At 39.6% G+C, this 21,910-nt stretch overlaps 1 protein-coding gene across 1 annotated transcript in view; it reads left to right on the top strand.

Moving 5' to 3' along the window:
- Positions 1-21,910, top strand: part of RFX4 (regulatory factor X4) — a gene marked incomplete at both ends in the record, with an annotated part of 91,727 nt that overhangs the window by 19,492 nt on the left and 50,325 nt on the right. The window contains 3 exons of the mRNA XM_084290303.1: positions 4,391-4,451; positions 10,015-10,138; positions 21,463-21,524. Of these exons, the coding sequence (XP_084146429.1) occupies positions 4,391-4,451; positions 10,015-10,138; positions 21,463-21,524 (247 nt within the window). The remainder of the gene's footprint in view (positions 1-4,390; positions 4,452-10,014; positions 10,139-21,462; positions 21,525-21,910) is intronic.

The raw sequence follows: 21,910 nt of genomic DNA on the forward strand, positions 1-21,910 counted from the left end.
TAAGACAAAAAGAAAAAAACTGATTTTGTTAAAATTGTCCTTGTGGGAAAAATCTTTATTTCCCAATCATACCTACTCAATTATAACTATGCTCACATACTTCTCAGAGTGTTTAAAAAAAAAAAAAAAAAGGCACAGCACTATTTCTGAAGTATAGCGTACGTGCTAATGAGCCTGAATCATATTTATGACTACATGGAAGTAAGTGGTAAGGCAGCTTCTTACTATCACTTAATTCATTTTGGCAAAGGACAAAGCACTCTTGAGAACAGTCAGAGCCTGGTTTACAGGGGCTACAGAGGAAGGGGCTATTCATCTAAAAGATGTGGAACTACCTGAACTTACTGAAGGATTTTATCCAGATAAAGCTATGAATACCGTATTCGCTCCTCAGAGATTCTCTGAGATTTATACAAACCTCCCTGGAAAGTACAGGACACTTCTATTACCCCAACAGTGGAAAGCAGAGCTTTAACTCCACTTTAGTTATGACAGAGACTAATACCAACATTTTAGAAAAATGTGTACTAGTGCAGGGTCTTCACTTTGTGGATGTTCCACTTGCTGTGTTTAAAGCAGCATGCTTAAGAGGTGCTGAGTGTAGCTCCTTTGGATTTATGTCTGTGCAGTTACTTTTTGTGTGAATACCTACAGTTGTGCATGAGGACCTGGAATTTTCCTGATGACTTCACACCCTTTTGCATTTGTCACAGGAGAATTGTTAGCTCTGTTCAAGACACTGTCTTTGACAGTGTCCTGAAGCAAGACTTCTTTTCAGTGTCATTATTTCCTTTACCAAATAGGTTTGGTTTTAGATGTACTGAATTGTAAAGGCAATTGTTTCATTTTAATCTACAGTGTTGCTGCGAAGGGTTCTGATAAAATGAAGAAAAAAAAAAAAGAGGAAACAGCATTCATTCTCTTTCATGTTATACATCTGGGATCAGACCTGAGTCCAGAGTTACACAAAACATTTCCTGCTCAGTAGGGAAAACATTAGTTGCCCTGCTATGAACTAAAATATAAGAAATGGAGATATTTATTGTTTATTACTACTCAATTATCTGATGAGATTATATGTTTAAACTGTGTAAGGCAGAATAAAATGTTTTTATATGTGATACTAAAAGTTTGTATTTCTAGGTCCCTTCCATTCTAATGCCATGTACAATTCTTTCTATATATTTAATAAAACATGAAGGTTTTCTAAAAATAATAAATAATCTTAGCCAAGACCTAGTGAAAATGAGAAACCATTTGGCTAATAGATGATCCATTGGCTTAAAACAAACAAAGTTCTCTATTCCTTTACAGAGGCTTGATTCTAGGGGAGATGTGCATTAACATTGAACATTTGAGTTCTGTTGAAAATCCAGTTGCTCACTGTGTAAATATTTTGATGGATAATGATGCTCAAAGAACATTTTTGAAAAATTTTGGAGTCTATCATTCTCCTACTTGGTATATCGTAGGACAATTATTGGAGTTTGCTAAAGAGTCTTGAAGAAGGATCCCCATGAAAAGACATACCCGAGGAGGGGGGTTAAACAGTAGTTTATGGTCTTATTGTTAATTTTTCTGGTTAAAATAAATACATGTAAGGAGATGAGTATGGATAGCTTATGGTGTTTCACACAGGTTTAGGTAAAATGCCTGCTTGCAGGTCTTAATGTGAGTGAGAAATAACAGGGAGGGATGGAAGATGTGTAGAGATTCTAACATTGAATAATTTGGGTATTGATTTGATGTCTGATAGTTTGATATATGCAGGAGAAGATTAAATGGCTTTCATCTACACTAACTAGATTTAATAATGTACATTTGCATGCTAGCCCCTTTAAATCAAGAAAGGTAATCAAAGTTTTATTCCAGGTGGAGAAGGTGGGCAGTAGTGCCTCCTGGTTTCACAAGCCAGAGGCAGTTTAGGATGGCCTCACCTTAGACTGATGGTGCCAAGCACTTTTGATCTGTGTCTCCCTAGCAGTTTCCCCACCCAGGATGAGGACGGGACCCCCCCCACGCTGCTGACACATGGTCAGCTGCTTCAGTTGTATATCGCTGTGACGTTTTTCTCCTGTAATGTCACAGGCAAGATAACACTATGGTCTGTGGAAAGGCTGCTGCAGTGACTTCTCTTACAGGAACCAGCAGCAGCCTGGTGTTTTCCTGCCACCACAGACCTGTCCCTATTTGCCAGGCCTGCCCACTCCCACAGCTGCCAGCCATAATTTTCATTACTAAAGCCGGGGGAACTCCCCCAACCAGCCAGTGTTTTACTGCCCACAACACTTTGCTGAGACAAAACTTTCCTCAGTAGTTTCCTTTCACTTTTACCTCAGGACCAGCTGGAAGACACACAGGGCATTGGCAGGCCTGGCCTGTGGGTGAAGCTGCTGCAGCCTCCATGCCTGTGGAGCTGCCGTGACTCCTCTGCATCCCCCCCAAGCCATGCTGCCTGTTTTAGCCGTATTTTAGGTGGGGATGCTGCAGCAAGCAGAGTGATGCAGGGCTGTGCTGCACTCTGGTCATGCCTCCTGCCCACCCCATGGAGCCTTCCCCACCAGCTGTGGGAGCTCACCCTCCCTGATGGGTGGGAGGTAGCCCAGACAGAGTTCACTCAACCCATTTTCTGGAAAACCCTGAATGCAACCCTAAAAGCACCTTACACCACAGAGCAGGGCAGACATGGCCACCCTCTCCTCCCCAAGCCACCCCTCAGGGAAGGCACACTCTTCTTTCGGGTGTTCGTGCTGTCAGTTAAGGGTAAGAAGATCGAAGCAGTAGGTGTTGGGCGAAGGGATGGCCCCAATTATTTTATCCACCCAGTGGTTTCAATCTGTGCTGTGCAGCTGTGGCTCCCGCTAGGAGAAGGCATTTGTCCTGCCGCCGGCGAGGACAGAGGCTGTTTTCAAGCAGCCTGTGGCAGCCGTGGCCACTCGGCATTCAAGCCCTGTGTGCCGAAGGTTTGTTGCACGCAGACCGTTTGTTTAGGAAAAACAAATGAAAAACACAATTTAAAAGTGATTTGAAATGTGTATGTTGGTCCTTTGGGCTGAATAAAAGCGGGCCCCTGAAAGGCAGGGAAGGAGTGTGCGGTCCAATAATTAGAGGCCTATTGTCATGCAGATGGAGAAGAGGGGCAGCCCCCGTGTCTGTGGATAACTGTAAATCTGGATTTTCCTGATATTCAGGGCCTGGCCTCACAGGCTAAAGGACGTTCAGTTAACACAAGTTGCCCTGTATGTAATGGAAGAAGTATTGTGGCGTGAGGGCTGGAGACAGCGTTTTCTGAAGCCTGGTTTTATTTCTGTGTGCCAGTTCTTTGGGACTGCACAAAAGGCCTCCCAGAGGGCTCTGGTAGTCCAAGGGATACTCTGCCTGCCTTAAGATTCAGCGTCCTAAAGGCTGTCTTAAGCAACTTCCAAAAATTAACGGCATGAAGAAATGAATCTTGCAGTGTGGTGTACAGATGCAGTGGTTTACTTCGTTTAGGTATCAAAACTTAGTGCTTTAACTGGAGACAAAGTTGTAAAAATACCCAACTATGCTTAAAACAACAGCGTTTTCTATAGAACAGCTTTCTGAAGAAATGGGTTGTGCTTCAGACTACCAGCTTACTTTTAGGAATGTTTTATATGCTTTGCAAATCACAGTTTGATAGGAATTATTCTATATATATTTTTAAAATTTTCAAAACGACTAATGTGAACCAGCAGAAATCCAATATTTTAAAGCAGTTTTATTTTCATTCCCTTTATTAAGCTTTTATTTAGCTTTTTGGAAAGTCAGCAAATTAAAGAGTTACACTGGGAAACAGCTAACAGGAAATAATATCAGAAAAAAAAATCTAAAATTAAATAAACTGTTATAGAATGCTTTTAACTTTGTTTTTTATTAAGCTTTGTAAGTTTACAAATACTTAATGTATGTCATGCATTAAGATCACAACAGCAGATGAACCCTGTTAGGTTAAATGCCGTATCTAATGTGAATATAAGAAAAAGGCAGTTTGGATAAGGCACCTGTTCTCTTAAAGCATGTGAAAGATATTTTTTTTTAATTATTATTATTATTATATTTTTTTATTCTGACATGTTGTGAGAGGTCCAAGATCCTCCCTCTTTCATATAAACTTATGCTTTCCAACATCATCATTCCTTTGCACCACTGTGCTTTTGCTGTCAGTAATGTTTGCAAGCTTTATTGCCTTAAGCAGTATTTGCAGATACTAGCTTAGGGAGCATCATTGTTTACATTGCCACGCTTTAGCCAATATTTCGGGAAAGCTTTGACACTTGAGAATATTTTTGGTCAGATAAGTCCTTACCAGTTCACAAGTGCCCGAGCGATTCCCACTGAAATTAAACAGTATTCTTTTGTTTCTTAACAGATGAGGAAAAAGAAAATAATAGAGCATCGAAACCACACTCAACTCCAGCTACTCTGCAATGGTAAGATACCTTTTAAAAAAAATCAAGACGCTGGTGTTTTTCCCTACCCTTTTTTCCATGAGAAGTGGATAGAGATCTTGGACATCTTAGAAAGTTCTAAAGATACTTTCACTGTATGTATATAAACTGCTCATTAGCATCCCATATAACATTTCTCAGCAAATATCTTACTTCTATGAGATTTGTTTAAACATAGGAAAATTCTGATACAGTTTAGAAAATCTCGTTGATGTATTTGTTTGCCACCTTGCCAGCTGGTGATTTGTGGTTTGTTGTTTTTGTTATACTTATTCCACAAAAAAAGAAGACTAATACTGAGAATTTTGTTCAAGAAATAAATGACTGATTCAGTGTGATGAAGCCACCTTTACTGACCTTTATAATAACACATCTGAAATTTAATATCAAAGATAACAAAAGAAGACAGTTTGAGGTTTTATGTATTTGTCAAAATCCTTTTACAAATTTACTGAGCATTTAAAAAGATGGGTGATTAGGAAGAGAGAAGGAGAGGGAGAGGATTAGAAGAGGAAACTTTGTGAGTCAGTCTACTGTGCTATGGAAAATGAACACATGCAGTTTGCTATAATTTACAGAAGTATTTTTAGCTGTACAATCTGTAACATTGCACATAGTTCTGACATCTTTTTCCATAGATCATCTCTTAAACTTTTGGTGACTTTTCACTTTGTTTAGGTTTTTAATTCTGGTTTAGTTTTCTTAGTATTGCAAGTGATTAAACATCTTCCAGGAGGTTCCTTGTATCTGGCAGAACAGAGCTCTGTTACAGAGAAATCTGCCAAGCCTCAGAGCATGTTTTGTGCAGCCCCATACTACTTAGCTTGCTTTGAGTCTTTTGAATAAAAGCCTTTGCTTCAGCTGTAAGTAGTTCTCTTAGGTTTTTGTTTGTTTGTTTGTTTTTGTTTTTTGATTAAAAAATATATATTTGGGGCAAAAAATGTTTGCTTTTTTATTTTTATTTTTTTAAATACAATGTTAACAAAATGTTTTTTTTTATTCTGTCAGCCCCTTGGGAAACGTAACTGAATAAACATGAAAGAATAATCCATTCAGTTAAGGATATTCAAATAACTTAATGTATCATCTCTTTAAAGTTGATCAGTTAAATTTTTGATTAAAAACAACAACAACAACAACAACAACAAACTGTAGGATTCAGAATGTTGTTGCAAGTATTCAGTGTTCTTTTGTGCTAAAGTTGCAGATGCTTCCAATACAAATACTGAGATATGCAAATATAAATAAAAAAAAACTTAGTTCTGAGCCATCGCTTCTTTGTACATTTTTATGCCACCAAACTGCTATTTTTCAGAGGTTCAAGAAATGTGAATGTAAGAGGAGAGTGACTACTGAGAAAAAATATATTAAAATAATAGTCAAATGTCATAGGTGCATTTTATTATTTTCTATTATTCACCCAAACAACTCCAATACAGTTCAAACAAGATAAGAAAGATCAATCTAGTTAAAATGAAATAGCAGGCAGGACTTTCCAGGCCCAAATTCAGAATAGTGTTTATTTTGCAGTAGAGTCAGTTAAGAGTCTTTTCCACGGGAGCAAATAGCATAGTAGCCAAGAAGTCAGAGTTAATTAGAACATGCCAGTGATACTGTTCCCAAAAGAAAACATGCAAATACTGTAAACAGTCTTTTGCCAAATACTTTCAAGCTTCCTCAGTCATAAAGGTTAGTAAATCCCTAAACTCCTGGGATATTGAGCCCTGCTGGAATGCAGTGTGCACGCTAGTACTCATTCAGTGAGTGTTTGCAATAGAATACTAGATTTCTGGGGGGGCAAAAGGCTGCTTACATCATCTTTTCTTTTTCCCTTACTATTGGATTGGCTTACGACCTGTCTGTTATGTCCTGTCTGTGTTACATTTCTTACACCTTTAGGTTTAGACCTTTTCCCTTTTGAGTCTTCTGGAGCATCTGCAATTTCTCCCATTCGATTTTCCATCCAAAAATAAAACAGAAAGCAATGAAAGCATTTTCAAGTTTAATTTCTTTAGCTGGTGTTAAACTGAATTATATGATTTGCTCATTTATCAATAGACCTACAGGTAGTAGTTTGCCAGCTTAGTAGCTGTACCACAGAACAGTTTTCTCGTGGTTTCTATACGGTTTTCTGCCTCCGTACTGCAGCTTTGAATTGGTGTTGCCTGGAGAAACTCTGCTACTGCGTTTTGATACACTAAATAAAATCAGAAGCTCAAACATTGTGATCAAAGTGCTATAAAGTAGGAAGCTTGCTTTGTGTGAAGATGTCGAGTTTCCACTCTTCTGGAAAACCAGACACATTAGCATCAGGTTATTTGTACTGTGGTGGCACCTAGCAACCCATGAGTTGGTAAATTATTGTGGTCAGCACTGTACAAAAGCTGCACTGAGTGCTTTCTGTAGATTTGGCTTTACTTGTTTGACAGTTCTGCCTGCTCAGGACTCTGACCAAGTTTTTGCACAGTCAGGAAAGACAAAAGATGAAATTTACTTGAATATCCCTTGGGTGTCCCACCCTCTTTCAGGAACCTCTGGGCAAGATTCAAGTGATCGAAGTGGTGAGGTAAATTACTGACCAGATTTCAGGGTAAGGTACAGAATTTGCCTTTTTCTGGCAAACGGAAGCATGACATTTGTCTCCTTGGTCTGGTGTCTGCCAGGATAGAGTATGTTACATTTTTTTCTATGAGATGCTACCATCATTTGTAGGTAAATGAAGGCAAGGAGCAGTGGAGAACACAAACAGAGGAAATGTCAGTAGCAAAGAAAAAGAGGAGAAGGAAAGTAGCAGGGAAAGTGAAATAAGACATAAGGGAAAAATGTGACTTGGTCCATATTGCCATTGCTTCTATTGGTTATTTCTTGTCTGACATCTTACTGAAAAGAGTGAACACCAATCCCATGGGGATCTATCCTTGATGCTTATGCCTCTTCAAAGGAGAAGGTACATTGAATACTATAAATGAGGAGTAGCTGAAGATGGCAGAAGCGTGTCTGTATGACTGTCAGCCTGCCTAAATATCCTTTGCCTGGAAATAGGAATGATGGTTGGGTTTTTTTTTAGTTGTTTAGTTTTGTTTTTTTTTTTTTGTTTAGTTTCATTGATGACACAAAATGAATGGAAAGGCCAGGTAAATGTAGCATTATTGCAAAATACATAATAATTAGGGAACCTACACCAGTCTGCGTTAAGGTGTGAATATACAAATAGCTAGTATCCTGTACTCATCCCTTATTCCTGTGTTCATTATTATCTGTAAAGCTACAGCTTGCTAGACACTTGGCTCTAAAATGTTTGTGATTAATCCTCTGGTGAGCTGGTTGATGAAACTGTAAGTGTGAAACTTCATTTTACCTCAGTTTGGGGTGAGTGTGCGTGTGTGTGTGTGTGTGTGAATGTCTAATCTTTCAAAGTATTGTTCAATGACCCTAAGTCCGTACAGTTTGGTTTCTTACAGTATAGGTGCTCTGAATAGTACCAGTGTTGTGAAGATGAAGTCAACAAAACATTTTTTTTTCTTCAACATGCCTAAAGTTAAGTAAAAAAGAGAAAAGTAAATCACTGCTAGTTGATGGATTCTCCCAAGATAAGTAGTTTCACAGAAATAATTATAATGCATCAAAATTAATCTGTTCTAGGGTCCTTTGTGCAATTAGCGTTGGTAACATCACAGTTGTTCTGTTGCCTTCATATCTAAAAATAAGTCTAACAATTAACACCATGGACATGACTCTGCTATAGAACAATCTCATTTAATCTAGAAGTATATAAGTGTAAAGGGGAAAACAGTAATGGGGACAGATGAAATTGTCATTCCTGTAGGAGGATTAGGGTTTTATTGCTATACGATAGTGGTACAAAAGGTCTCAATTCGAACTACCGGATTTCACAGGGCTTTATTAGGATATTTAAAATGTTATATATACATTATTTCTGATAGTGATTTGTTAGGTAGAAGGTTGAGTTCATTATCTTTCTACAGCACTGTAGAATGAAGCTGAATTCAAAACATGATAAAGTTGTTAAATAAAAGACAGGAAAATAAAAGAAGTGGAGCAAGATGGTTTTTTTGATCATTAAAAAAAAGTTCAGGTATAATGGAGCATTGTTCAGTGTCAGACTAATGACTCTCTGTGAAAGAGAGGAGAAAAAGGGAAAAATTCATCAGATATGAACAGAAATAATTAACTGCTTTTCTTTCTGTCCTGTCTTGGTCACGGAAGCTGACATTCCAATTAGCAGCTATAGTATACAAACGAACTCTCCAGGTTTTGAAAGAAGGTTTTGTTAAAGCACTATGAATTTGAGGAAAGATGCCGTGATGATATTCCTGTAGAAACCAAGGAAGAATAGATGTTGCCCATACAAACTGATTCCATTCATCTAGCCAGATATCTTATTAAAATAGTTTGCAGTCACGAGTGATCATGATAACTGAAATGGAGGAAGGGTAGGTCTTGGAAAAGGCAATGAAAGAGAAAAACTTGATATTTGGAACAGTATTGTACAGCTATCAAATCCAAGGGGACTGTTTACTGTAAAAATTGGAGTTTTCTGAGAATATATGACTTTTCTAAGATGTTTAAGAGGAAGTTGCACACACCTTCTTCTCCCAGACAGCAAGGCAGATGAGCACACTTGTAAATTAAAAGCTCGAGTGATACCATGGGTGACAAGGTTATGGTTTTAAAGTTAGGTGTGTACATAAATAGCTCTTGAAATTGTTTGGGTCAGCAATCAGAAGGAAAAAAAAAAAATCAAAGGAATTCATCTTGTAATCTATAGATTTATGATGAGTGCTATTTCAAATTTTACACGTGAAGCATATACCTATACATGTATTTGATGCATATTGATAAAAAGTTATAGTTGTGTGTTTGCATGTGGGAATGAATGATAACCATTTCTACAAGGCAGAGGAGGATGTTATTTCACTATTGCATTCAGCAGATCATAGATTCTTGTTTTTTCTCACTTTGATAATCAACGATGATGAGAAAACACTGTAGAGACACAATTTTGTGCATATTCTTCACTATTTACAGGTAACTTTCTTTAGCCACGTATGCTTCCTCCAGGTAAGGATTTGGCAGCTGGACACGAGTGAAAAGAGCGTCACGAACCAATTGTGACCTGTCCTGTAAAGATGAGAGATTGCTGCCCCTCAGTGAATGTTGTTGTTCAATAATTGTACTTACATTCGTTTACTGCTAGATGCTTTCAGGGTATAACAGATTACTAGTTTATTTTTTTTTTCCAGAAAATAGCACATTGGGGCATAGTTACAGTCCAATATCCCGTTGTGTTAATCCTCACTTGCCTCTGAGAACTCAGTCTACATATTTGATAGCAAGCACCAGCCAAATTAAGCAAGCAAGCTTTATGGCAGAGAATTGGAAGGAACTCTTAAGAACAGAGCAGTGAAAATTTAGTAGACAAGCAGAAGCTGTAGAGTCGGGTCTTGGAGATACAGCTTTACACACCATTAACTGTACATCCAACATACTTGCAGTTTTCTCTGTTTGATATTTGCTTTTTAAGGCTGGAGGAGAACTATGAGATTGCAGAAGGTGTTTGCATTCCTCGAAGTGCTCTCTACATGCATTACTTGGACTTCTGTGAGAAAAATGACACGCAACCTGTTAATGCCGCCAGCTTTGGGAAGGTGAGTCTAATCGGCAGTACGGTGCCTTGAGCTCTCATCTGGTTCAGGTGAGTTTGGATCATTGAAAAATATCAAATCAGCATTTACTGCTAGAGATAGAGGTTTATGAATGGAACATCTTGTGTATCCAGGTTTTAAGAAAAAGGCTAAGGTTTTAAGCATGTGGAAGGTTGGAATCATTTCTCATCATGACTAAGCTGCAGAGTGCATTAATTTTTTTCATTATTTCAGTGTTGCTGTTGTCAGACTGTCTTGCAGTGACATAGTATACAACATCGGTAGCCCGAAAGTCAAGCACAAGTGTTAAGCATTGTGACCTATAGTGCTTTAATAAATATATATATATATTTAAAAACAGAAGTGTCAGATATCAATCATTTAGTTCTAGGCTTGTTTATGCCATTCTTGCAAGCATGGCATGGAGATCCTTGAGTTAAGGATGTCAGCACACACTGGCAAATCCACAATGGAGTACAATCCCTCCAGATGTGCAGGTCCAGAAAGCATCCCATGGTGTTTGTGTGGCACTGCAAATGCAGGGTGCCCAATTATCTTTGTGATTCCTTGTGCTTCCACTTTCCAGGCCAGCTTTAGTAAGAGCCCCTGTGGTTATTTCCAGACTTACAGTGGAGACGCACTCTTTGCACGGGTGCTACCATCCATTATCCAGATGTGAGCAGTAAAGGTTAATGCTACCACATATTAGTGGGTGGCTAAAGGTGTTACACAAAATTCTTATTTTGGAATTTCTGATCAGATGATGTTTTCCTCTCAGTGAGAAATAGGATGATAATTTTGAAAATTTTAATTTTATTTAAAGCTAAATTTATGCTCTAGAATTTGTCACAGGTCCTTAAAACTTGTAGGCTTTGAAAAAAAAAAATGTAGTTTGTCACTCTTTTTGAAATGCTTGCAAGTGTAAATCTGAAGCCGATTGTCCTATAAGCTATTCTCTTCTTGTGTTTGCAACATTTATTCTATAGAAGTGCTGGGTATTCAAAGAGTAGAAAATATTCCTAGGGTAAGTGCCTCTGTAAAGAGTAGGTGAAGGAGAAGAATGTACTTAATGAGGTGTCATTTTCTCTAGTGCATCTTTATGTAGGCAGTTTAGCAAGGCAAGTAAAATGCACCATGTTTTAACATCACAATGTTTGTCATGCCACAAAGACCTGCGTAGCTCATTGGATTCCGTGTTAGGTTTCTGTTTAAATATACTGCATATGTATGAAAGTGTTCGTTTTATATATTATTGCTACCAAGTGGCTAAGTATAGTGGCAACATGTCGTTTTGGAAGAGTGAGAACAAGAAACAGATTTCATGCAAACTAACACATTTGGTTAGTGGGTAAAATTTACGCAATGCTACTTTTGCTGCTACTGAAAACTTCTACAAATTTTAAGGGATAAACACTCTGGAATTATTTCAGCAAAACATAATTTCACGAGGGACTCCATCAGTTTTCAATATGCAGCAGTCTTGTTATGCTGCATATTACTCTATCCTCCTTTTTGCCTGCCCTTTTACACGTGTACTTGTTCATCAGTTTGTTGTCTTGGCCTAGCAGGGTAGATACAGTGTCTTCCATCCAAAATCATGGTGTTCCTTTTTTTTTTTATGTGCTGTGTTACAAGTGTTTTCCACTCGGTTGCAATAAAGTTAGTTCTGACCAGTGATCCATGAAGTTTTACTCCCCTTTTTGTGGAGATGAACCCTTACTGAAACCTCCCAGTACTGTCCTAAAATTTTGTGTGGCCATTGCTTATGGTTATGAAAACTGAGGTTTCTGTATAGGTGTGTCCAGGAACCTCAGACAACACTGACATGAATTTTGAAGCAGAACGGGCTTCTGCATGTGCAGAGCTCAGAGCAGACCCCAGTGATTCTGTCAGACCTGTATTTGCTAAGAAAAACGTCCTGCACAGTCATGAAGGTCTGCAAGGTACACACCCACTGTTCAGTCAGTAGCTTGCAGTCAGATTCTCTTTAGGAGTAGGTACACAAAAGAAGTTTTAACCAACCGACTTGTTATCATGTGGCTTAAATAACGTATGGGCAATGTGTGCTGCACAAATGCCTTGGAGGCAGTGCAGTGAAATAGGTGCTATTTGAGGGCTTCCGCACTTAGCTCCCGAAACAGAGACCCCAGACATGTTTGTCCTCATTGGGAATCATCAAGAGCCCTGCAGCTGTCATCTTCTCCAGAGAAAGGGGTTAGTTGTTCTGTGAAATTGTAGACAGTTCGCCTTTCAATGGACCACATTAAATTTATGATTCATCTTTGAACTTTAGCTCTGTGGGCAATGTTAAACATTTAGGCTTTTTCTTCAACAGACTGGTAGTTTTCAGAAACAGACATGGAGTTCAGCACATTAAGAATCTGTAATAAGTAACATCCTAATGCGTTGTTACTTGTCAGCTACATCTGAATTAACACGAGCGTTAATTTCACTTTTAAAGATACCACTTGAGACGAGAAGCTTGCCTGGAAATTATTTCTCCAGATTAAGGTTTGTAGACAGTGCTTCAGCCCCTGGCTGCTACTTAACCCTGATGTAAGTGAAATATATCCACAACAAAGCATAGAAGAGAGAACAGACAAATTGTTCCTGAACAGCTGAGCTAATGGACCTTGTTTCCTACCATTGCCTAGGTTCCCCAAATCCATAGCTGTACCTAGATCTTCTCTAATATCTCCATGTTTCCCCACAGTGCTTTCAATTATTTCCAGGTCCCAGTCAATGTATGTGCTGCACCTTCTTTCTACGTTATTTTTAGATTCCCTCAAGTCTGTCTGTCTGTGTTTCTGTCTTTCTCTCCTCCCCATGCTCAGACAGCTGGGTAAGAAGGCAGCACATGGGGTGGCTGGCTGAGAGCAACAGAAGTGGTGACTTGTTGCCTTTTGCTCGTGGTTGTCCAGTAAGGCAGTGCCCAGTGGCTCACCTAAAGGCTCAGCTTTCTTCCCTGTCTTGTCTTCAGCCTTCAGTGTGCTCACCCTGCTATCCGGCCAGTGTTTTCTGCTTAACCTCTAGGACATGGACTGGACCACAGGCATTTGGTAGTATTGGATTAGTGAAACAAAAATTGCCCTGGGGAATGGCGGGGTGGAAAGATTAGCAGAGAGACAGCAATATCTCACAGGCTGTTTCCTGAGGAAACCAGGCTAATAGCAAGGAAATGAATAAGAAAAGGAAAGAACAGAATTACTTTGTAAATAAACACCTTTAAGAAAGCAAGCTACACTCCCAAGTCCCTTTACTATAAAACAAGGAAGAGTAATGGTTATTGATGTGATATATTATTATATGGTAAAGGCAGCTGTAGCTTTAGTAAGTTAACCAAGTTTTTAGTTCTTTACTCAACCAAATAATGTGTGAAAACGACAGGCAGTTTTGTACTTACTACTATTTCCCAGTCTGCCAATAGCTATGTTACCTAGTTTATTATTGCAGAGATTTTTACTGCCTGGAAAATACAGGACCGAGCACACTTTTACCCACATGCTTTAACTGAACAGTGACTAGGGAGGGCCCTGTGTTAGTTTGCTGATTACAGCTTGATACCAGCAAGTGAAGACTCCAGTGGTAAACTTCTGCTCTTACTGTAGGCAGTGGCAAACCATATTGTGTTCAACAAGACCTTGATCTCACCCCAGAGTAAAGCAAAGTAAAGCTGCTCCATGAGGCCAGTGAGAAGACAGGGAAGTAAAGGGAGGAAGGACAGGAATGACATGGAGCTCCTACAGTAAAGTGTTGCACATGAGAAAAACCTTTCCCACAGTGAAAGCCCTAATGCTACTTAAAAAAGAGAGCAGCCTTCAGCCATGTGCCACAGATGCCTCAGGCTCTGCTCTGGGACCCAGTGGCCTCACAGAGAGGAGCTTAGGATGTTTCCAAATGGAAGTTCTCCACTGCCTGTAGCAGGGAGGGCTGAGCGTGTGTGTGTTTTGTTTATAGTAAAATATTAGTGGCAATTAACACACTGGGCTAGGAGCTACCCAGTAATTGTGTGAGGATTGGTTGTGTGAGGCTTGGTGGCTCTGTCCTCGCTGAACCAAGGCACCGGGGTGGCAGGTCCCGAGGCTTCTCTTTCACTTTTATCTCCTCAGCCAGCAGTGTTTTTTGTTTCTTTTGTGACCCTGTGTGACCCCCTCCTATTTTTGTCAATTGAGCCCTTTGAAGATGTAATCTTCCTCTTCCACACCTGTTTCCCAGTCCTCTAAGTCCTCAGTTGACCAATTCGCATTTACTGTGTAGTGCTGTCACCTCCAGTACCCTGCAAATTTCTCGTACAGAGCACTTAGGAACACTTGGTTTGCTCATGATGCAAACTCTTTGCATCCTCATAGAGTTCTTCCCACAACTCCCATATGCCCCCTGGAGGTTAAATGCTTTCCTCTTTTCTCTCTTTTATTTTTTTGGTTAGGAAAGATCTTTTACATTTTTGAATAATATTTCTACTTTGCCAAAAAAAAAAAAAAAGGTCTGAGACACAGTTATACTAGGAAAGAAAAGTTTTATTCCAGTATAGTTTGCACTTCAAGCTGCACCAGCCAGAGCCTTCTCTTATCACTATGCACTGTCTCTATGCCCCAAAGTTTTGCCAACAGCACTGTTCCTCCAAGCATGATTAACATAGGTTGGATTTACAGTTTCGTCCTAGCATAGTGTCTGTTGACTCTTAAAAAGGACAGACAAGTTAGCATCGTTGAAACCTCTTTGATAACGACACTGCAATGTGATTGCATTCTGTACCACACACACCTGGGAATTGCCTGCCATGCAAAGGAGATACATCTCCTGCAGATGTATTTTTTCCCTATACTCTCAATTTGCTTCCTAGTAGCCTCAATGGTAAGTGTATAGCAATGCAAAATTTACTTTAGTGCTCTCTTCTGTTAGTCTAAAATAGCAAGTGCTTTATTATGGACAAGTCCTACATATGGAATGGGTTTTTTATTAGGCTTTTTCAAGTTAATATAGAAAAGAAAAACAGAGATGGTGAAAAATCAATCTAAAGTTGAGGATGTGGTTTCTGTTATTGCATTAAAGGACCATACCAGTCTGTCAGTGCCATCTGAGCAATCTCTGCTTTTCCTTCATCACTTTTTAACAGCAAATGTGCCTGACTGAAGGACAGTTCATACCAGTATGACATTTCTCCCTAATTCCGCATCTTGTAGGTCAGCCTTCATGGAGAAGTCCATAATAACCATGGCAGTAAGTGGTCATACTGGCGCGGGGAAGGGTGGTCCCACAGTGTACTAGGAAAGCTCTTTGTCCCCCAGTGCTGCTTTACAGATCCCTTGTTATTCCTGCAGCTTGCTGTCTATTGCCTTTTTCTCCTTGAGCCTGTGGAGCAAGAAAACCAGCAAGGACACCTCCGTTTCATTAGAGAGGCTTTCTCTTTCCCAAAGATTTGCCCTCTGGAAAAGGCATTTTTACAGGCTTTGCCACTTGAAGCGTCTGGCTTCCACTCAGACCTTGGGCATGAAGCGGAGTGGCCTCGGGGCTGCTTTACCTCATGCCTTGTCAGCACGTCCCAGAGGCAGTTCGTACAGCACGGGGTCTGCCAGAGTGCAGGGATGCTGGCGCTCAGCCTTTTCCCACAGATACGCCGGGCGTGATGGCAGGAAGCACGCTGGCACCAGGAAAGAGCAGGGGGAGTTGTGCAGGGTTTTAGGTCTGCTTGGCTTCAGCAAACCGGCACGGAAAGTGGCTGCGGCTCAGTTCGGCGTCTGAGGCAGAGCATTCGGTGCTCGCAGCTTTGTTGGAACGCAGCAAGCTGTTTGATCGTGCCTTAGGCTGCACTCCATCTGGCCGGGGGAGCTGCTGAAGGAGGATATTGTTGGATGTGGATGAATTTGAGCTGAGGTCTCCCAAGCTTCGCTAAAGGGTCCGGTTCAGATGGAGTTCCTCGTGGAGTCTAATCTCCGCAGCAGGCGGAATTGGGCACGGGCATTAGAAAAAGTGCCAACAGCCTTGTCTGACTTGCTTTGCAATATCAGTTGAGATGTATCAGGGCTAGAAGTAAGATCTTATCCTACAGCTAGGCCATGGCTCATTCCATAAAATGATGAAAGTGAGTGTAGAGAAATGGGAAGGTTACTGAATCTAAACCAGCCAGAGATGTGGGGTGGAGCATATTAAACCCGTATCTACACTATGCTCTTCCCTCTAGGGTTATGCAAGTAAGTGAGCAAGGAGTAGGGTATAGACACAGTCATGCTGCTCCTCCTTTTCTTCACACAGCTTGGTGGATTTGGGGAACAGGAATTGTACTTTGTAATGGACTGGCTTGATCATGCATTTTTTTTTTTTTTTTTTTACCAGTAGGACAAAATCTATTCTGACCTTTTACTCAAGGTAATGTGCTGTCAAGCCAGCACCAAGCCACCTTTGATCCAAAAGGTACCTTTCAGCACGAGTGTTAATAATAACAGATACAGGACAGGGTTTTTAAAAGCACTGAAGCAGATGGGGAAACCCCAAAATGATCCGGCCAGAGCAGTAACAGGTCAGAGATGAATGACCCTGAAAATTCGATGCTTAGCATATAAGATTTAGGACATCAGGATTGTTTATGTTTGACAGCACTGAAAACAAGGAAAACATAGCTGTGTGGGGGTATAATTACATTTGTCATCACTTCTTACTTTCCTCCTGGCACAGCAAAGAAGTTTAAGTCTGAAACACTACAATAAATGTGGATAAATAAACCCAGATCTTCTGTCCCGGACTTCATAGAAGCAATGCATGCCCTCTAGATATGGGATTAGAAACCAGCATTGATGTAAATTTAGCCAGGCTTTTTTATAAGGAGTTGTTATCTAGAACTCCTCAGAGTTCTGGGTCCTGGAGCCTGGAGTCAGTTTCTCATTCTGGCAGCATTCAAATGCTGTGATGCAACTTAATTTGATTTTATTTCATTACCCTGGGAAGTTCTAGAAGCACGCCTAGAATTATTTCAAACAGAAAGGGACAAGAGTCGTAAAGAATAATGTCCCTCTAGATCAGATGCACAAACAAAATGAACATAAAGTCTTCCTCTGTCTATTGCCCCCAGAGGAAAATTTAACATTTTCTTACAGGGAGAGAGGAAAAAAAGATTTCAAAAGTTTTCTGACATCGCTGGTTTCTTACATGCTTATTCATTAGTATGAAGACAAATGCATGAGATGCTTTTTTCCCCCCTCCCTTTGATTTGTTTTGGGATGTCATCTCATTAAAAAATAGTAGAAACAAAGTTCAGTTTGGTAGTGAATCAAATAAGCAATGATGGGTCATAATTTAGGAATGAAGGCATAATAGACAATGCCCTTCTCCTTTTAAAGCAGAGGCTGTCTGCTCATGTTTGAATCCCAGTGCTAGAGTTATGGGGATAGGTGTGATGGCAGAAATCTCAGCTGGCAGTAAGCAGGATGAAGGAACGCGCCTGTGCAGCCGTTTGCTGGTAACAGGACAGCTCCTGCAGTTAGCCATGGCTAGGGCTCATAGGTTGTGTGGGCTACGATACAGACCTTTACAGAGGAAGTGCATTTTTCTAGTTGTTGCTAATAAAGCATTCTCTCTGTTTCACGTGGCTGCTTCAGTAATTTATTTCACTTTTGTTCCACTATTTTAAGAATGACCAAAAATACAAGTAAATTGGTATCTCATTCAAGTTTATTTAGACACCTACGTTTAAAAGGCCAAAATGTGGTAAAAATCCTGTTAGCTCTGAGTTCAGTGCAGTATATGTTGAATGTTTTACTACCAGCACTATAATTTCAATGTGAGAGAATGATAGGAGATGACCCTTTCCTGCATTCACTTTGGCTGCTGCATACATTCAGAGTGGAACAGGTACGGCCTGTCAGAAATAACAAGGATCCCTCGTGTTCGTCCTGTGCCATGCATCAGGATTATCTGCAAAAGGGTTAAACAAATGCAGACCTGGGTCTAGGAGTCCACTGGAAAGGTATAAACTCTGTATGTGGTGTTTTATAATGTAATGAGTTCTGTCTGGCTCTTATCTATATGGCAGGCAATCACCAAGAGAACTATGAAGTCGAAAGATAAAGCAGTTCTTAATATGTATGTATATATATTTAATCAAGAAAATCATACAAGATCTTCTATAGGCAGAAGGTGAGAAAGGGTCTTAAGCAGGGCACAGAGGAAAGAAAGGGAGAAAAGAACTGAAGTTTAGTAACTGAGAAAGAAGTTGAAGGAGCACTGGTTTCTGAGGCTAATATAGTAGGGGCAGGAATATTTGCATGTGAAACTGCTGCTGTGCATCTGTCTCAAAAACAAAAAGCCAAGTAGCATAAAGGAGTGCATAGAAGTCAAAATTGCCACATAATTTTGATGGAATATTACTTGGAAAATATAAAGCCTGCATCCCCTTACTCAGCAGATTTCATAAGCAGCTGGATTTGTGGTAAATTTGGAGAAGCGCGGGATGAAATTTCAGTTCCATTGAGGGACAATCGTAAAAGTCCTGTTCACTCCAAAATTCCCTTGGACACCACCCATGAGATCTTTTTACCACTGCTTCTGTTGAGAAGCCAGCCCTGCTGTGAGAACAGGGACGGGGCTCCATTCAGAGGGAGGTCTGAACTGCATGGTCAGGTCTTGCTTCATTTCTGCTTATGCAACCCCACTGCAGTGATGAAAGGAAAAGAATCCGACTTGGTTTTTGGATCTAACCTGAATTTTTATGTCTGATATCTAGGAATGCTCTTCCCCCATCTCCTTTCAGATATAAAATTAATTCATTTTCTCTGTAGTCAATAAAGACGCAACAAAAATATGGTGTTTTTTACAGGGAGGCTTTTCAGGCTGAAAACACAATTTAAAAACAACTTTTTGGACTCTTTTTCCACTTATTTCAGTGCACAGTGAACTCCACTTTGTCCTTCTGCTCTGAATTCCTCTTTCCTTTCAGGGAAATCTCATTGCCTTTGGCAATATCATTGCATAAGCATTCACATAAGTGTAGACAAATATAAGCATTTATATTTAACAGCTAGTTCATTCCTTACTTGACTTGTTTCATTCCAAGCACAAACACAAATACTGATGCTCATGTGTACAGGCACCCAAGCATGAGTACGCCGTGCTATACATAGCTTATGCATTAGATCAAAGAGTCCTGATGTTTTCTTTCAGAGGTTTGCTAGATTTTCTTTTGTAAATTAGTAGTAAAGAATATTTCGAGAGATGCATACTTTTGGCTGTATCCTGAAAGGTGTACCTCATTGTTTAAACATGTTGGGTTTAAAAAAGAAACAAAGAAAAGAAAAAGGATCATCTGATCGACTGCTCTGTTATTCTCCTTTCCTGATCACCTCTGCCCTGGTATGTAGAAATTGGCTGATTTATTTAAATCCCAGGAACTCCCATGGCATATGGTTCATAAAGTAGCATTTACAGTGTGCATTGTAACACTTCATCACTACTAGACACACTTTGAAAGTAATACGTGTTCATATTGCTCCAAAAAGAAAAATTAAGGTAAAAGTAAATCTAATACTAAGATTTACTTTTGAGTCTACTGCTGTAAAATCGACTTTGGGAGAGGAATGGAATTTTCTGAATGACAACTGCTACCAAAAAAAAAAAAAAATCCCCTAACCCAAAAAGCCATCCTCAGAAAGTAGTTCTTCAACACTGCCTTTTTTCCCACAGCCTTGTGGAGCCCCCAACCCTGTCTGCAGAAAATGAAAGAGAGAGGGGTGGGATTAATGTGTAATTAAAGGGAATTTGGAAGGCTGAGATGTTGCGGAATGTTAGATCAGTAGCTGGAACAGCATGTGGTGTTCTTTAGGCAGGCTTCATTGAATCCATACAAAAAAAGAAAGAAGGGCTGCTTGCCTGTCTGCTCATTTATCAAACAGCTAGGCTGAACTTTCACAGCTCCACAAAAGTGTTTTACTGTTTGCTGAAGTTTTGCTCCAGAAATTAAAGCTGAACAACCTAGCGAGTCCGAGTCTGTGCTGTGTTTCTGACAGAAGCCATGTTGTGCAAAGCTCTTGGAAACCACTGCAGGTCAATTTTTACATGATATGAAAGAAAGCTGATTGGATGTCTGATAAAAAATATTACCAAAGGAACAGTCAAATATGTGACATTGTAATGTCTTTATTTATATAGTACCTTTTGATCCAAATACATGTTCTAGAGCTTTCAGTCATCAATCAGGATTAAATATTTATCACTGTGGCAAAATGGCTTATGGGGAAAAAATCTATATCATTTAATCAAACTTAATTGACATTTTCTTCTGGTTGAACAGTTGTATTTCGTTTCTATGTCTGCTTTCGTTTAATGATACTTGTTTTGTGCCCCCCAAAATAGGAACCATTTAGCAATTTATATCATGCAAACACAATTAAAATAGGTTACAAATTAGAAAAGGAAGAAATTTCTCTCATAAGTGAATCTTCAAGGCTTACTGTGGTCTTTTTTGCATGACTGTTCTGCCAGATGAATTTTGCTACTGCTGCAGACCACACTGAGAATCAGGTTTAATCCTGCAAGGTGCTGAGAGCTACCTTCCCAGCAACTCGAGCAGAGCATTTTCATCAGGAGTAGCCTGGCTGACGTAGGATCTGGCTACCGAAGGCGCAATCTACATTCATTAATCCATTTCCTTGAATGCATCTGGTGCTAAAGAAGTTTTGTTTTACAGTAGCAGTGTTCTTTTAATCTCAGCTGACAGAGTAGAGTCCAGATTCTTGACAATATCCTGCTGTTTCTGAGATGCACTTGTTTTCCATAGAGAATAAATTGATTATGAGCTATCTTTACAAAGGCAACAGTGAGTCTTTGCTGGTGCAAGTGGTGCCTCTGTCAAATACCAAAATCTTTTCACAGAATCATCTTATAGAAAAGGGTGTGTATAATGGCAGGGAAGGACTTTAAAGAACTGTTGCCTCGCGAACTCTCAAAAGGAAAGTTCCCTCTAGTTGCAGTAAAACCAAGTATATTGATCCTGCAACGGACATAAATAAATACCCAGCCAATTCTAAGTATAATCCTTGTAATTTTAGAGGTAGAACTGATCTTAGATTTTAAGGAACTATGTTCTGCTCCAGTAACTTCAGAAAGTCTCTATTTAAACTGGTGGTAATTAATGGAATTATACTGAATTTAAAAGCTTATTTCTACTTTTTCAGTAGTGGAAAAAATGAAAAGCTTTCTTCTGATTTCCCCTCCCATGCATTTTGGTGACATAGTACTTTTTTTTTCTGCTTTTTTGTCTTTACAGTCTGTAATAAATTCTTATCAAATGTGCTTTTCATTTTTTTTTTTTTTCTAATATCAGCTCTATTCATTTGCAGATAATAAGGCAACAGTTTCCACAGCTAACGACAAGGAGACTTGGAACCAGAGGCCAATCAAAGTAAGCAGTGTATGGTATACTATCATCTCACACAGGGCCCCATCTGGCCCTGGCTTTACTCTACTGAACAGAGTAGAATAACATCAGGGAATGATTTGTCCAGTTGGGGAATTAAAACCCAACTTTGATGGAGGTTCCATTGCAGTTTTTACATTGTCTTATTGATTCAGCAGTGATAGTCCTGTGTGGGTAGTCTAATGGAGATCTTTTACTGATTTCATTGCCAATATTTTCCATGTTGTTCCTATAATTCTTCTCAACTCACTTTACACAACATAAAGGGCATTCACACCTAGCACTAGTAGAGCTACTGTTGGAGGCTGGGAAATGACAGCTGGTTAACATCATGTTTCAGTTTAGAGGGTAAGTGGCAGAACGCTATGTGG

Source organism: Netta rufina, assembly GCF_964035555.1.
Source record: "Netta rufina genome assembly, chromosome: 1".
Taxonomy (NCBI): Eukaryota; Metazoa; Chordata; class Aves; order Anseriformes; family Anatidae; genus Netta; species Netta rufina.